The sequence below is a fragment of the Mytilus galloprovincialis genome, chromosome 6 (genome assembly GCF_965363235.1).
Source record: "Mytilus galloprovincialis chromosome 6, xbMytGall1.hap1.1, whole genome shotgun sequence".
NCBI classification, from domain to species: domain Eukaryota; kingdom Metazoa; phylum Mollusca; class Bivalvia; order Mytilida; family Mytilidae; genus Mytilus; species Mytilus galloprovincialis.
The window spans coordinates 40,054,038-40,070,745 of record NC_134843.1 but is presented as its reverse complement, the minus strand read 5'-3'; the positions used below and the strand labels follow the sequence as shown (position 1 = coordinate 40,070,745).

General features: G+C 30.1%; 1 protein-coding gene across 1 annotated transcript in view; it reads left to right on the top strand.

Moving 5' to 3' along the window:
* Nucleotides 1-16,062, top strand: part of LOC143079557 (cell adhesion molecule Dscam1-like) — a 30,664-nt gene extending 14,602 nt beyond the window's left edge. The window contains exons 13-24 of the mRNA XM_076254965.1: nucleotides 563-624; nucleotides 2,324-2,339; nucleotides 3,661-3,722; nucleotides 4,356-4,371; nucleotides 6,155-6,216; nucleotides 6,705-6,720; nucleotides 8,393-8,463; nucleotides 8,840-8,867; nucleotides 9,532-9,602; nucleotides 11,768-11,795; nucleotides 12,172-12,242; nucleotides 13,923-16,062. Coding sequence (XP_076111080.1) covers nucleotides 563-624; nucleotides 2,324-2,339; nucleotides 3,661-3,722; nucleotides 4,356-4,371; nucleotides 6,155-6,216; nucleotides 6,705-6,720; nucleotides 8,393-8,463; nucleotides 8,840-8,867; nucleotides 9,532-9,602; nucleotides 11,768-11,795; nucleotides 12,172-12,242; nucleotides 13,923-13,993 — 574 coding nt within the window. The 3' untranslated portion in view covers nucleotides 13,994-16,062. The remainder of the gene's footprint in view (nucleotides 1-562; nucleotides 625-2,323; nucleotides 2,340-3,660; nucleotides 3,723-4,355; nucleotides 4,372-6,154; nucleotides 6,217-6,704; nucleotides 6,721-8,392; nucleotides 8,464-8,839; nucleotides 8,868-9,531; nucleotides 9,603-11,767; nucleotides 11,796-12,171; nucleotides 12,243-13,922) is intronic.
* The last annotated feature ends 646 nt before the right edge of the window (nucleotides 16,063-16,708 follow it).

Sequence of the window (16,708 nt, the reverse complement as noted above, 5' to 3'; positions counted from 1 at the left end):
CACACACATATACATAAATAGTCTACTCTCGTATCAAGTTTCATAAGATATTTTGTCTAATAGCTAAATGTTCAATTAAAAGGCAAGGCTGACTGACCATCTTACATGTATGAAATTTAACTGTCTATAGATATCGTATTGCACGAGATTTGGTGGTAGAATATGTTTCTCTGATGATTTTTTAGACAAATTGAACCATTCCTATTAGTCTTAAAAGCATAATTTTTTTACTGGTTGCTAGTGGCTTTGAACTAACTGTCAGTTGACTGCAAATACTCTCAGATCTGTACAGAGTATCTTTTTGTTATTGGGATGTAAAATACCCGGCCATGTCCACTTTTTCCACGCGTGGCGAGTCTTAAGTTCTCGTATAAATTTGTATTAGAGTCGGGGAGTTGTCAGGTAAATTTCTTGTTTTTCAATCTTCATGGAAGTCTAAATTTCACACGTAAATGTCGGTGTATCTGCTGAGGGAATCATTAACATTTGATTAATTGAACATGAATGTTATATGACTTTTTTTAACCAACAATTTAGTATTTGTTTTGTCTTTTCTACTTAGAACAGATTCAGAAAATATTGCTGAAGCAAACACATACGATGAAATGCCAACGCTACCAAAAGGTAATTAATCTTTTTTTTCAAATCTAATTTCATCTTTGAAGTGTGCAATAGCTTTATAAATGTGAAACATCAATGTTTTGTTTAAGAAACGCCATTCGTATATTTTATATCAACACTTACATCATTTTAAAATGCTACTAGCTGTATAGAAGTCGACCAACTTATTACGTATTCGATTGTACCAGAAACTTTTCAATACACGTATCAAGAGGTATACTGAAATGTTATAAATCTAATCCAAAGAAAAAACTTGATGTACTGCATTTACAAAAACTGTTGGTGAATAATTAGTTTACATCTGCTACTTCTTAAATACCTCACTTAAATTTTAGAGCCCAGCCATTAATCTTTTAACTTCAATTGTATGTTTCGACAACTTTTAATTACATATCATTGAAATCAAAGGTTCTAATCATTCATTGTTGTAACAAAATAGAGACTATTTGGAATACATTTTGCTAATTAAGATTTGTTTTTTAAATTTGTGTTTAAATAAAACATTAACACAATTCATATTTTGAAATAATGAATTATTTATTCTTAACATAAACCCAACTGTATTATTTTCATTTGGACGTGACGTGAAAAGTACATTTGACGTTATTTGCACATATTGCACACATATTTAATCATGCTTTGTATGTATTGTTACTAAATTCCATTTGATGATTTTGTACTGTTTCCTGTTACCTTTTAGTCGTCTGTATTCGTTTCGAGATATAATATATTGGCCAAGTATACTTTTCCCAAGTTACCGAGTGAAAGAACCCTCCTTTTTTGCAAATCACCACCGCCGTCCAAACAACAACTTTTTTTTAAATGCAAATGAGACATCTAAAATAAATATTGATGTTCAATATAGATTCAAAACTTGTGATCACATGTTTTTGGGTACATCTCAAGATACATATACGTCAGCTTTTATGGTGCTATTGCATACGTTTTTAAGAGACCGACCTCTGGCCCGAAACCACAATTATTTCGTACTGCATTTCTTTTAGACAATAAATGCAAATTAAAAAAAATCCACCTGCGCTTTCTCAATAAATGTTTTACAGTGTGCTGTACTACTTTTGGGACAAATTATATCAAACTTATAGAAAACTTCATTGGCTCTAACTCAAAATATGGACAATTTTATGTTAAGGGGGTCTTGAAATCCTTTGACAGCTTCCGAAGTGCTAATTTTTAACCTTTTTCAACTGAACCAAATCACTTCTTTACCTTAAAATTCATTACCCAATTTTTTTGACAGTGTCATTTCACCCCTTGACTTACAATTTGAGGCATACAGCATGGAGAATACATTTGAAAGGGGTATAACAAAAATTGGCAAGTAACACACTGTCCACACTAGGGACTACATTCGTGGACAACGAAAATCAAGGGACGACAATTGTGGTCTCGGACCATCTATGAGTTGTATAAAAAGTTTTGAGAAGTAAGTTAAGCCAAGTTTCATACACGAAAACATATAGATATTTCAACTGCGTAGTCATAGTATAATGAGATAAATTAATAAGCAAAGACACTTGCAATTAAGTTATTGAATAAATGTTATGCATGGTTTTTTTTGGTTGAAGATCCTCTTATGATATTAATCCTTCCAAACACTCAAGCATTTTTTGTAAAAAAAGAGTATCCATCCATCATGTAGTGTATGTCGTAGGTTCAATTGAAATATTTGATTTCTTTTCAGATGTGGAACCAATTGAGTAAGTTTATATAAAAAGTCGCTCGTTGATTATCGTTTACGAATCCACTACTTCTTATCAATTCTCTACTACAAAATTGATAATATATCAATTATCTGATATTTAATGAGTTGCATATATGTCATTAGCTTAAATATTATATAAATTGTACATTAACAAGTACTTACCTTATTACTGGTATACCATATACTAACATTAACGTGGCCGGGATTAGGTACCGATACTTTATTTATGTCGAACAAATATGAAGTTCAAGCAAACAAATATAAATGACACGAAAAAATATTTATATAAACAATTACATGTAGTAATATTTAATATACTAATCGTAATATGATAAAAAGCTGGACAACATTCATAATCATTAATATCAATATAAGATGTAAAAAATGTTTTGTTTTTCTCAAAATATTTTATCTCTGTCCTTGTATAATCGGGTTAGTGATCGGATAAGTTTAAATATCTTTTGTTTTTATAATGACTTAAAATCTACAGCGATATTCTATATTTGGCTTGAAATAAAGTTTCTGAATTGTCAATTTAGATATAAAATAGGAATATATTACCTTAGCTGTATTTGGCAAAACTTTGAGGATTTTTTGGTCCTCAATGTTCTTCAACTTTGTACTCTATTTGGCCTTATAAACATTTTTTGATTTAAGCGTCACTGATGAGTCTTTTTTAGACGAAACGCGTCTGACGTAAATATAAAATTTTGATCCTGGTATCTATGATGAGTTTAATAGTAAACCACACACAATTGTTTCTTTGCTGTGATGATAAATTAGTAGTATATTTTGAAATTATTGTTCAATATAGAGCCATTCGATATTCATATGCAACATGACAATTACTGATCAGAATAATATTTATATTTACATAACTATAGATCTTTTCAAGTAAATTATAAGTATATATGTATGAATAATCATGATATTACTATGTTGGAGATATATTTTAATTTTGCAAAAACATGAAATAATATGAGAAACAACAAATGAACAAGTAGTGCAATTAAGTATACTATTAAAATGTCATTTTATATTACTTGACATAAATATCGGAAATTAGAACGACGATAAAATACAATCCTGTGTAAGGAGAACACAAAGTTTCATGTAGCATGTGTTAGATGACACAATTTTTAAAACCTTGTAGGGACCTGTTTAAAGTAAAGTTTCTGGTTCCATGTTCAAGTTTAGCAATCTCATTTCCGGGCGATTAATTTTGACAATCCTTTCCATATGATTGATAAAATATGCATGTTATATTTACAACTAGATATTTCAAAACTATCAAATTATATCATTTTCTTTACCAGGATAGATTCAATACACCTTTCTAAAACAAATGCATACGAAGATATAGACAAGAAATTAAAAGGTAACTAGTTTTATCTCCTTAATATTGTGACATCTGCTTTAACTTACTACATTGTAAAAGTGAAGGCTTGAAAAGAAAATGAACATGATTTATTGTATAATAGAAGCCTCTCATAAACAATATTTTCTTACTAGCTACGTATTATCATAGTAATTATAGGATATTAGCACATGATAGAAATGTATATTGCGATCAATGGAGTAGACTTTATTCATCCTAAAATAAAACGAATAGAACCTATATTGAAATACACTTTACCTACGGGTGCGGGAATTCTCGCTACATTGAAGACCCATTGGTTGCCTTCGGCTGTTGTTTGCTCTATGGTCGGGTGGTTGTCGCTTTGACATATTCACCATTTCCTTTCTCAATTTTATTTATATCATATTTTATATACCAATTAATGTGTTCTTGTTTTTCGTGCGCCATGGTTATGTTCTAATCTGAGTAAACTCAATTCCTTCGATCTTTTCAAAATTGACTGCAATACGATAGCAATATATCTTCTTTTTTCGACAGCATTTTGCACTCAAAAAGACACGGAATTTCATAAAATAAAGAGTATTGCACATATCAATTCTTATTTGTAGTTTGAGATCTTAAAATTCTTTAAAATATCTGATTTCTTTTCAGTTGAAGAATCAAAAAAGTAAGTTCATTTTAATAATCTATAATATCAAATATACATGATATTTCATATTTACATTGTGTCTAATGTATTCGTTCAGTGTATGTTTAGTTGTATTAATATGTCTTTTGATTGAGTTAAGCCATTTCAATTGATTATTTATTGTGTGTCTTTCTATGTTGCGATGTTATACGATTGTTGAAGATAAGGGTAAAGGTTGGTACCTATTGAAACGTTCAAACCCGATGCATTTGTTTGCACCTGTAAGGAATCATATGTTCAGTAGTTATTGTTTGTTGATATGGTTGATAAGTGTGTCTCGTTTCTCGGTTGTTTTAATAGATTAGACCGTTCGTTTTCTCGTTTGGATGGTTTAATAAGCCCTTAATAGCTTGCTGTTCGGTGTGAGCCAAAGCTCTGTGTTGAAGACCGTATTTTGACCTATAATTGTTTACTTTGAAAAATTCTGACTCTGATGGAGAGTTTTGTCATTGTCACTCATACACCACCTTCTTATGTTAATGATACTACATTGAATGTATGTATCTAAATAAATAACAACCAATAATATGAAACATTTCTCAGACAGGAGCAATATGTTAACATTCACATTCATAAATCTCAAGTCACGTTGTTCAATAGTTAACTTGGTCAATAATCTGAAAGATTAAAATCTGTTTGAAAATCCCTTAAAATCTATATCACTACGTTTGTTTGTTTGATTCGTTTGATTTCTCAAACCAGAAATTATCCTTCAAAAGCAATCGCATGGTTGTTCCTTCAATATTGTAATAATTCCAAAGTATGTTTTCGTACTTTTGTCCTATATAATAACTGTTCAATATCTTTTTGTTTCAACATTCGTGTTCAACATGACTTTAGCTTATAAAAAACAGTTTGTGTGTGAATGATGTTTCCCAGTGTAAACACATCTAATATGAAGTGTTTATAGTTTTTCGAACTGTATAGATGTGGTGCACACTATAATTTTTCTATTGCAACTAGTTGTGCTTTTTTCTTAAACATAGTTACACAGCTATATGTTGTGCAATGCCAATTTCATGATGGAACACTTTCTCCACAATAAGGGGTTCATTAAGGAATGAAAATAAGCTTGACATTTGTGTTATGATTGAAATAGCTATAAATGAATTAATAAAAGTTGGAGTATAAAAAACATATTTAATCAATGTCATAGAAATAGAAACTTTTTTCGGTAAAACCTTGCCCTTCTCTAGTTTCCAAGCCTCATACAAAAAAGTTTCTATTTTTCAGACATTGACCTAAAATTATTTATTAATTTTAAAGTAGATGAATTTAAGAAAAAAGTTCATATAAAGTAAAATCACAAAAATACTGAACTCCGAGAACAATTCAAAAAGGAAAGTCTCTGATCAAATGGCAAAATCAAAACCTCAAACACATCAAACAAATGGATAACAATTGTCATATTCCTTACTTAGAACAGGCATTTTCTAATGAACACAATGGTGAAGTAAACCTCTCACTTATGCCAGACTTGTATAAAAGTGGTTTACATAAAATCACAATAAACACCGTTTGAAAACAAAAACTATGTAAATATAATAAAATGTTTCCTGTGAGTTTGCTAAGTTCTCGAGGACGTACTACTGTTACCTGTCTAGAGATACAGCAACTGTTTCTCTTTATATAATCATGTTCAAATTTTCCAACGTACCTCATTAAAGGCCGATCAAGGTATTTTCATTCCGATTATTGTGGAAGCATCTAATATTAACCACTGACATTAATTCAGTAGCAAATTATCAACATTGTCTTTTAGGATGGACTCAACACACCATACTCAACCAAATGCATACGAAGATATGGGACCGAAATTTAAAGGTAATAATGGGTATTCTTCTTATTCTGTCCTTTCGTTGAGTGAAGACTTTAAAAAAAAGGAAATATTATTCTCTAATACTAGCCATTTATAAGCTTTAAATTTTTTATATATTTTCATGTTGATGATTTTATCATACATCGACTAAACTTAAGAGATGTAATTCATCATATGAATTGATTATGGCAAGCCAATTGAGTACACTTATAGTGAAAAGAAATATATTCAAAAGCATTTGTATATAATAAATGTCTTTCATGAATACATCCTGTTGAAGATCATAGCTAAGTAAACGTTTTTTCTATATAAAAATAAAATATTCAGTTTGAATAAACTATAGAGTATATATGTATGTTACATTTAAAGCATTGTAAACTAAATATCATAAAAATGTCTTTAATCATTGATAACAAAGGTATTGGAAATTTACATTGATCATGTTAGAATGAATATGTGACAGGGTCTATTAAAATGTTTTATTCCATTTCAGTTAAACAATCACTAAAGTAAGTACATACATAATTTCGAATATGAAATATCCCTGATATTACAGGAATATCATAAACAAGAAAATACAAAATTACTAATTAATGCTCAAAAATAAATCAATAGTAATTTATGTTGTAGAACTATAGGCACTGTTCCAATGTTTAAGTTTGCTTAATATGTAATAGGTATCAATGCCCGGATGATTCATTAATGTTTTTAAAGTTTTAAAAAAGTGATCATCATATCTACTGGAAGACAGGCATGTGCATTTAATTATCACGTTAATTTTCAAAATCATATATATATTGAGGTCGCTGTTGTTTATTGTTGTACTGGTTTTTAGTAATATATTTACCGATAAAATTTGTTTTATGTATAACAAATGTATCACCATAGATTAAAATTTTATGACGGGAATGCCATTCGATTTTTTTTTTCTTGAACTTTCCCCAATTTTATTCAACACGAACGTAATTATATAAAATTGGGTAATATAGATTCATTTTAACGTTGAGTCGTTTGTGTTTTCTCTTATTTTTGAGATATTGAGATAAGACGTGGCACGGTACTTGTCTATCCCAAATTCATGTATTTGGTTTTGATGTTATATTTGTTATTCTCGTGGTGTTTTGTCTGTTGCTTGGTCCGTTTCTGTGTGTGTTGCGTTTCGGTGTTGTGTCGTTGTTCTCCTCTTATATTTTATGCGTTTCCCTCGGTTTTAGTTTGTTACCCCGATTTTGTTTTTTGTCCATGGATTTATGAGTTTTGAACGGCGGTATACTACTGTTGCCTTTATCTACCACTTCATCGATATTTATCAACTCGAGACAGATAAATTTTCAAATTTAAAACACTTGGCTCGCCGAGATTTGGTGTTAGAATTTGTTTCTTTAATGTTTTTTTAAACAATAAGCAAGCAAACTTATTCCTTTTTTTCGAATGATTTGCAAAAATATGTGTTCTCTCTATGTGACGTCATCAGGCATGGTCGCCTTTTTCATGCTGTCACAATAGGAAATTCAGAGGAAAGCAAGAAAATTCGACTTCGTGAAGAACTATAGAGATGCAAATTTACTGCACTATTTACATTACAATTACCATGATATACATATATGTTTCATTTGTGTAATCATATGTACAATGGGTGTACAATGTTGCTAGTGTTTAAAAGTGAATTTATAAAAAAAACCACACAATTGAAAAAGTAATTCTTTTGGAAAAGTAAAATTTGATATTAAACTTTACGACAAGTAAGCAAATCAAAGGCTGTGTTATCAGATGTCTCTACTCAATAAATCAACAAATAGATGTCAAACGAAGTAATGTTGTATTAGTTAACAAAAACTCAAACCCTCATTTTATAAAAGAGAGGGGAAAACATCATAAGATAAATCCTGATTCAGCTAAAACAATTTACAAGGTAAAAAGGGCATTTCCGACTCATTGCACATTTTACTTGGTTCGTTGATGTTTTAACGTGTCTATTACATCTAGAATGTAGTTTTTTACATGATTGTAGATACATTGTGTATGTCCGTCTTACTATCTTTAAATAACAGTTTATACACCTTGTCATATAGTCATTCAATGTATTGTTTCTAAAGGAGTTATTATGCATGCAGATACAAATTATTTTTATATATTCATATTGAATATTATGTAATTGCTGTAATTTCTTTTCCTCTAAAGGAAAACAACGGAGGAAAACGTAAAAGACAGTAATATTAACATTTACGAATCGATGAAAGAACAAGCATGTGGTAAGCAAATTGTCACATTAAACATAACAAACATATCTAAATGTCTTACTTACATTCAAATTTTGCACCTATAATACCAAACAGTGCAAGCAAAGCGTGTATAATGCATTAAAACATACGATAGGTTATAGTAACATGCTATGTAGCTTATAGTAGTAAAGAAATTGGTACAACGGATATAAACAAAAATCCATTCTTTTCTAGTATTTCAACTCTTACACTAAATCAGCCTCCCGTAGTTCAAATAAAGGGCCTTGTTTATTTTCAAAGCATACTGACTTGAATAAAAATTCTATTTGCATCTAGCTATCTCGTGACAGTTAAAAAATAACAGGTGAAAGTCAAAATAGTTCATGTCCTTTGTTTTTATTTTCAGGAAATACACCAACAGAAGACCCACTGAGGTTATTATATGTAAAATAAACAAGGACTAGTAAAAACTCATGTTGTATAGATTTGACAAAAACAAACAAGTGGACTAATTTGTATCACCTTCCATATGCTGACAAAAGAAAAACTTTATATACATATTAAATTTACGTACCTTACAACATATTACATTGAATTGAGAACAACGATAGTAGGGAAAGGGGAAGAAGGATGTGGTCTATTAGTCCATAAAACAAAATAACTGGACAGACATGAAAAGAAACAGAGGCTCATGAATAATTGTTTAATTACTTGTCAACGAGAACAGTCTTAATGTATAAGGTTCTTTATTAAACTTCAAAACTTGTTTTTTTATTGAAATCTTTTACATCCAAAATGGTATTTTGCTTCAAAATGATTTTTTTTTAATTTTGCATTGAAGCATCGAGTGTTCGAACACATGGATTTTGAAAAAGAGAATGATTTGTATAAAAAATAAAGTATCTTCATTTAGTATTATTAGTTTTCATAGATATGTATTAACAGTAATTCATTAGCACTTCAATGGAACTCATTGATATTTCATATCTTGATGTAAAAATGTTACACGAGGTAGCACTCAAAATGAGTAAGAACAGACACTATTTTTATACAGTATTTTGTATTTCATGAGTTTCTTTGTTAATCTTTCAAAATCAGGGACATAAAGCTCAAGAATCCAGCAGAAAATAAGACAGTGCTTTACGAATCTATGAAGATGTCTGCACAAGGTAAGAGAATCTGCAATGTTTGCCAAGAGAGTATTGGGTATCACTTTCAATATTTTATTTCAGAATTCAAAAGGCATCATAATTTTAGAAAACAATGTATTAAAAAAAGAGGCATACGATACCAGAGGGACCTTCAAACTAAACTGACAAAAGAGGGACGAAAGATACCAAAGGGACAGTCAAACTCATAAATCTAAAACAAACTGACAACGCCATGGCTAAAAATGAAAAAGACAAACAGAAAAACAATAGTACACATGACACAACATAGAAAACTAAAGAATAAACAACACGAACCCCACCAAAAACTAGGGGTGATCTCAGGTGCTCCGGAAGGGTAAGCAGATCCTGCTCCACATGCGGCACCCGTCGTGTTGCTTATGTGATTACAAATCCGGTAAATAGTCTAATTCGGTAGGTCAAATTCATGAACGGGAAGGGGATTGTAGTAACGACGTAAGGAACATATCCGATATCATTTGTGAACGCAGTGGCTAAAAAGGAAAAAGACCAACTGACGTGCAAATATACAATAGCACATATAACATAACATAGATAAAGCTGAATACATATCATGTTATACTACTTACTGGGTACTTAAAATCATAATAGGAAAATCGGAATAATTCGGATAAAGAAAAAAATTATTATCAAAGTCATTATAAGGCTCCTGAAATTGCAATAATAGTAAATTTCTCAGGACCTTCAAAATTAAATTAACGAATGACCAAGACAAGCTGAATATAAGCTGGAGACTTTAGTACATAATGGTCAATTGTTGTTTCATTATGATGTCATACACGTGCTGACATGGACATACTTGACCTTAATTGACATTTTTTTACGACTTTGGATCCTTAATGCTCTTCAACTTTGTACGTGTTTGGCTTTATAAATATTTTGATATGAGCGTCACTGATGAGTCTTATGTAGACGAAACGCGCGTCTGGCGTATTAAATTATAATCCTGGTACCTTTGATAACTATTTATACTACTGGGTCGATGCCACTGCTGGTGAGCGTTTCGTCCCCGAGGGTATCACCAGCCCAGTTGTCAACATTTCGGGGTTGACATGAATATCAATAATATGGTCATTTTTTTAAATTTCCTGTTTACAACATTTTGAATTTTTCGGAAAAACTAATATTTCTTATCCCAGGCATAGATTACCTTTGCCGTATTTGGCACAACTGTTTGGGACTTTGGATCCTCAATGCTCTTCAACTTTGTACTTGTTTGGCTTTATAAATATTTTGATATGAGCGTCACTGATGAGTCTTATGTAGATGAAACGCGCGTCTGGCGTACTAAATTATAATCCTGGTACCTTTGATAACTTTTTACAAATAGATACGATAACAATGATACCAGCAATGCATGTGTTAGGTATATTTGCTATATTTGTTGCATTAAGTACCACACTGATAAGTCGGCCATTCCTTTGATATAAAAATAAGGAGACATAAAAGATTGCCTATGAGACAATTATCAGCCAGAGTTACAAGGACGTTAATGTAAGTAAATATTGATTACCTTACGACCTTCAACAATGATCAATAATATACCGTATAGTCAGCTATAAAGGGCCGCGTTAACCAAAGCAAGGAGAAATTTATTTATAAAAGAATAAATAATATACAATTAACGGAAATAACAATAAACTAACTACAGGCATAACTGCTGAAGAAGATATTTAATATCAATGATGAAATCATATACTTGAGATATTTACACAAATCATGTACTGCTGTAATTATTAACACGGAAATTAACACAAATTTAGATAACGTTTTAAAGGATCTCCTTTTCTACCAAAAAGTCGTACATAACATATGTTTTTATAATCATATGTTCTGTTCAATAAAGTTCTATGTTGTTTATGTCGTGCAATTTTATAAATTCAAAGATGAATATGTAAATTCACACGAATAGTGCTTAAAAATATCAATCCAACTTCTTCTTCTTTTTCTTCTTTTTCTTTTGATTCTGATATACAGTTTCAGCTTCATTTATATTGAAGATTACGAACTGTTGCATTCGTGGAATATGTGATTAAAATTATACATAACTATTTACGAAGAAAACAATGAACTAACAACAGCCACTGCATGACTTTTATAAGAACAGACACATGCATACGTATATCATCAGAATTTATTTTCAGATAATACACAAACGTCAGACATAGGGAGGTAAATATGAATAAACTCCATGAATATCTCTTTTTAATTCTGATTTTACAAAAATAATTACATTTGTAATTCCACCGATACACATGAAAGAACACAGAACACATCTAAGAAAATAAAACAAACATATCAGATGAATGAGAACAATAAGTCAATTTTTAAAAACTATACATAGATCAGTTGGAAAGTTTTTTTTTATAATGATATGCTTAAACCAAGATATTAATATTTGGGACTATGATCAACTTATAAAAGTTTTAGTAATGAGTAAACTGTAATACACAAGGTTTGTGTATGCTACAACACATAGTAGCATGACAAATGAATTAGTTGCTATTAATATTATAATTCTTTTTATAAAAATTGTACATTGGAACAGGGAAATAAAAGTTGAAAATTCCTCCGAAAGTAATGATCAACACGCTGAAACTGTGACTAAGTCTTTACAAGGTGAGATGATCGCTATTGTTTAACAGCAGTCTATTGAACGTGGTTGTTCAATTTATGTATACAAAAACAAATTAAAATTAAAATTTTAAACTTAAATGTTAAACATGGTCTGCGGAACCTTTGAAATGCCTTTGCCGATATCGGAGTACGTTATTCTCACCTTCAATATTACTTTTCGACTTTTGTCATCATTTAATGCAAAATTAATTTGACCCCAGTGTTCAATAACACGGTATTTCTCACTTTCCACTTTGGTCTGATTCTTTTAATCAAATTCATTTGTTTGATATTTGTATGTTTTTCATTTGATACTTTAACAATTTTTTTGTATTTGTTATATTTTACTATAAATTGGAGATCAAATGTGTGTACCGGTGCTTTGGTTGACTAGTATAGTTATGATACTGGCGACGAGTGATGTTATGTTCTTTTTATATAAGTTGTAATGACATGATACCTAACACTTCATTTTGCACTTCACGGGAGAGATTGAGCTTGATTTAAATATGTCGAATACATCATCTTTTAAACTGAGTTCCACCGTGCGTATTGCTGTGTGTATGTTTTTTCCACATTGTGCAGAGGTATAGGGGGACGGTTCAAAACAAAACATGTTTAACCCCGACACATGCTGGCGCCTGTCTCATATCAAGAACTTCTAGCCTTTATTAGTGTTCTTTATTTTATTTTGGTTCATCTATATGTTTAGAATTTTAGTGTCGTGTCCATTTCGCTCAACATTATACATTATTGTTTAGGGGTCATCTGAAGCACGGCGTTGGCTCTTTGGTCGACATATTGTCTCCTTTCCACATTCCACATTCCCCGTTTCCATTCTAAATTTTATTAAAATAAGTTAAAAAAAATCTTAACTTATCAGATCGAAAAAAGAAGAAAACCATCTAATAACGCAAACTGGATGTGGCATTGTAGTAATACATCCCTCAAAACAAAGAAGACATAATTCTGCATTTATTGCAACGCTTATTGTAAAACTAAGTATTAAGGATTAGTTGATGTTTTATTATTTTTTTTTAAGTATTACAAGCAGTCCGGTCAGTGCTATTATGAAGCCATCATGTTGTAAAAATGGGTGAAGTGTTCAAAGAAATGATTTTACCAAAATTATGTACATCCCATATAATTTTTTTCTTTTTAAATTTCTTATACATGTATTTTTCAATAATTCATCACAAAGAAGTTGATATAAAATGCTTTTTGTTCTGCCAAAAATCACAAATATACAACATTTACAGCATCGTCTTTTTGATTTAAAAAAAACCCACACGTTCTTTTATCAACTTCTTCCTATCGTGGTTTAATGTTTAATTTGTACAGATTTGTCTACCTCATCTTAAGTGAAAATGTGGAAAATCGTTTAAGTGTGAAACTGTTATTTGTTCATGCTAAAAGCCCGAAAATGGGTAAACAATTATGAAAAATGGGAAAACCAAAAAAAATTGTAATATTTCATATGGGCCAAGCAAACAAAGAAGTACATCATCATCATATATTTTGTTTGTCATTAATTACTTTTTTAAAGTCATATACATCTAAACATTATAAGAAATAAAAGTTTGATATGAGAAAGAGTCGGCTCCCTAGAAATATACATCCTTAATATATGTATTTCCAATAATTGAGTATGTACTGCATGTGCGAATATTTCTTTTATTACAGATACAAACGCAACAACAGAAAACAAAATTGTGGATATGTATACAAGTTTCAAAAACATAAACACAAAATAAAGACTGTTAAACCGAATGCAGAATGTGATGTTTCCAATATCTATCATTGCCATAAATCAAACGAGTTTGTACATGATTCAGTAATGTAAATCATGAAATGTCTGATTTTTTATTCTTTAAGAGGTCATATCTTATCTGTATCTTCTTGCTTATGTATTTTATACAACGTTTCTATATCTGGCATTATTTGATTATACTAGCATATGTATGTTTTATTTGTTATTTATCTACTAAGTCAAATATTCTAAGATTTAACCATGTATATTTTTTTTTTTAAATAAGCGTTTTCACTGAACTTTATTTTCAAATATCAATGCAGATCTATCGGTAACCGCTCCTACAGCTTGTATATGCGGCATTAACATATAAAGATTATGACTCCCGTTTGAAATGTGGCAGTGATTTTGTATCCCAATAATTTTTTATTGAACGCAGATAATGAGACTAGCATTGTAAGGCTGAAACATTCAATGAGTATTTTTGAATCAATAAGATCTTTGCTTCTAAATTTAAATTATCAAGGATCTGATAAATGAAGTTATTTTCTACGGATAAATAATAATACAGCTGCAAAGGGAAAACTACAAAGATAGGCCTGCATGCTAATGTATGAGATACATACAGTTGAAAGAAAACAACGACATGTATCAGACTTGAAGAACATTTCTGATTATTTTTTGGGTGAAATTTATGGGAGGGAAAAGATGTAAAAGTTTGCTGAGTGGAAATAAATAAGAAAGAAAAAAGTCCAAAATAGATCCAAACTATACAGTTCTAAGGTATCTTCAAGGAAATAGCCTGGAAGGTGATAAAGTATTAGAAAGTTCGAAACGTTTAGAACGAGGTAGTCAAATGAACATGCTGAAGTATTCACAACTGTTGTGTAGACATTACATATCATGATGCAGTTATTTACTGTAAATATTTTTATAAATATTAGAATCAATTAAAGTAAGAGTTTTGCCCACTATTTTTCATTGATGTCTTCATCGGAATTCTACTTCGTGAAATAAAAAAAAATAAGAATGTGTAAGTGCATATACAAATATATAGCTATACAACTAAAAATGACCTTAATCATTGGCCAAATTCAGGTCGAGCAGTTGGAATCTTAGTTTCTTTATAATTCTCACTGACGTTACTTTAATTTCGTTACATGGGTTTTGAATGTTTAAATATGTGTAGGCTTAAACAGTGGTATCATCCATTGCTTGTAAATGAAAATATGAAAATAAGGAGATGTACAGGAAATTTAAAATTGAGAATAGTTTGTTTTTGATGAAACATTTCATAACTCGGACTGTAAGAATAACGATTAGTTGTTTTTTCTTAATGTTCTAGGTAAACTAAAATTATCAGTTTTTTGTTATACCATACCGTTCAATGATTGCTATGCAAACACTATATGTAGTTACTCGATCTTTCAATTTGTCTAATTCACTTTTGTGAGATCAAATTAAGAATCTATTTCGATAGTCATTTTAAAATGGTATTAACGATAATTATAATTTGATAATAAGTTTCAAATGGAGCTATTTTAAACACTAATTCAGGAAAATTACAAACAAATAATTGTCAAAAATTTGCACGACCTTTATATATAATTGTAGAACTAGGTAGTTAGTATGAAATTGAAATTGTATAAGTTCCAAGGATTCATGTGTCTAACGACCGTTCTAATAATACACTAGTTTTGTATATGCATATATGATTATAGTATTGTCCTCGCTCGGATAAGATTAATTCTGTCTGTAAATTCAGTAAATTATGTTTGTAACGGCTACGTAAGTAACATAAAAAATACAAATTTTACTGCACCAGTTCCGTGTTTCGACCTCACTTTCTCTTTGGTAGTGTTCGATGTAAAAATACTTGATATTAATAGTTCAATATGTAAATCCTCTTTTCAATTTTCAATGAACGTAAAGAGTTACACAAATTAGTGAATGACTCACGAGTTATCATTCCTTAAATAAAATTTCAAGATAACGTGATTTTATTCATTTATTGAAATACAATTTTACTAGTGCGTGTTTTGGATAACAGCTTACGTGTTTCTTTCATAATGATAAAGAACTATTTTTTTTTAAATCCGTTTGTTCATTTTTTTACTTAATTTAACACACAAAATAACTTATCATTACAAGAAGCTTTTCATCAATTATTTGTGAAATCACTCCAAGAGTATGTGTTTTTGCTTCGCATCACGGTGCGGAGCTATAAGTTTCAATCGAAATACACGCCATCTTGAATAAATTATTTTTCATGTATTGGATGCGGCTGAGATACAGCAACATCTATTGGCTTAAATGAGATAAAGAATTACAGACTTTTCTCGGCCAGGATAAAACATTAAATGCCGAAAAACTGACTATGTGTATTTTTGTTCCCATCAACTGTCATTAATTCATGTTTGTTTTATAATGCATACATTTCACAGATGAATTCAATATTGAAATATCAATTATTAATACGTGTTTATTTGCTTTGTTACTCTGCAATTTGCACGATTTGCTTTGCTAAACAATGTTCATATACAATGTTTACAAAAATGCATTATCTGTAGTTTATAACTTCTAACATCTAGGCACACCCACAGAGTCGTGTCTATTTATAATTGTTTTAATTTTCAACAAGAAATTTAGATTTTTTAAAAGCATGTGTATATAACGCATACAGACACTCTTAAAGAACATCAATTTTTTATCAATCAAT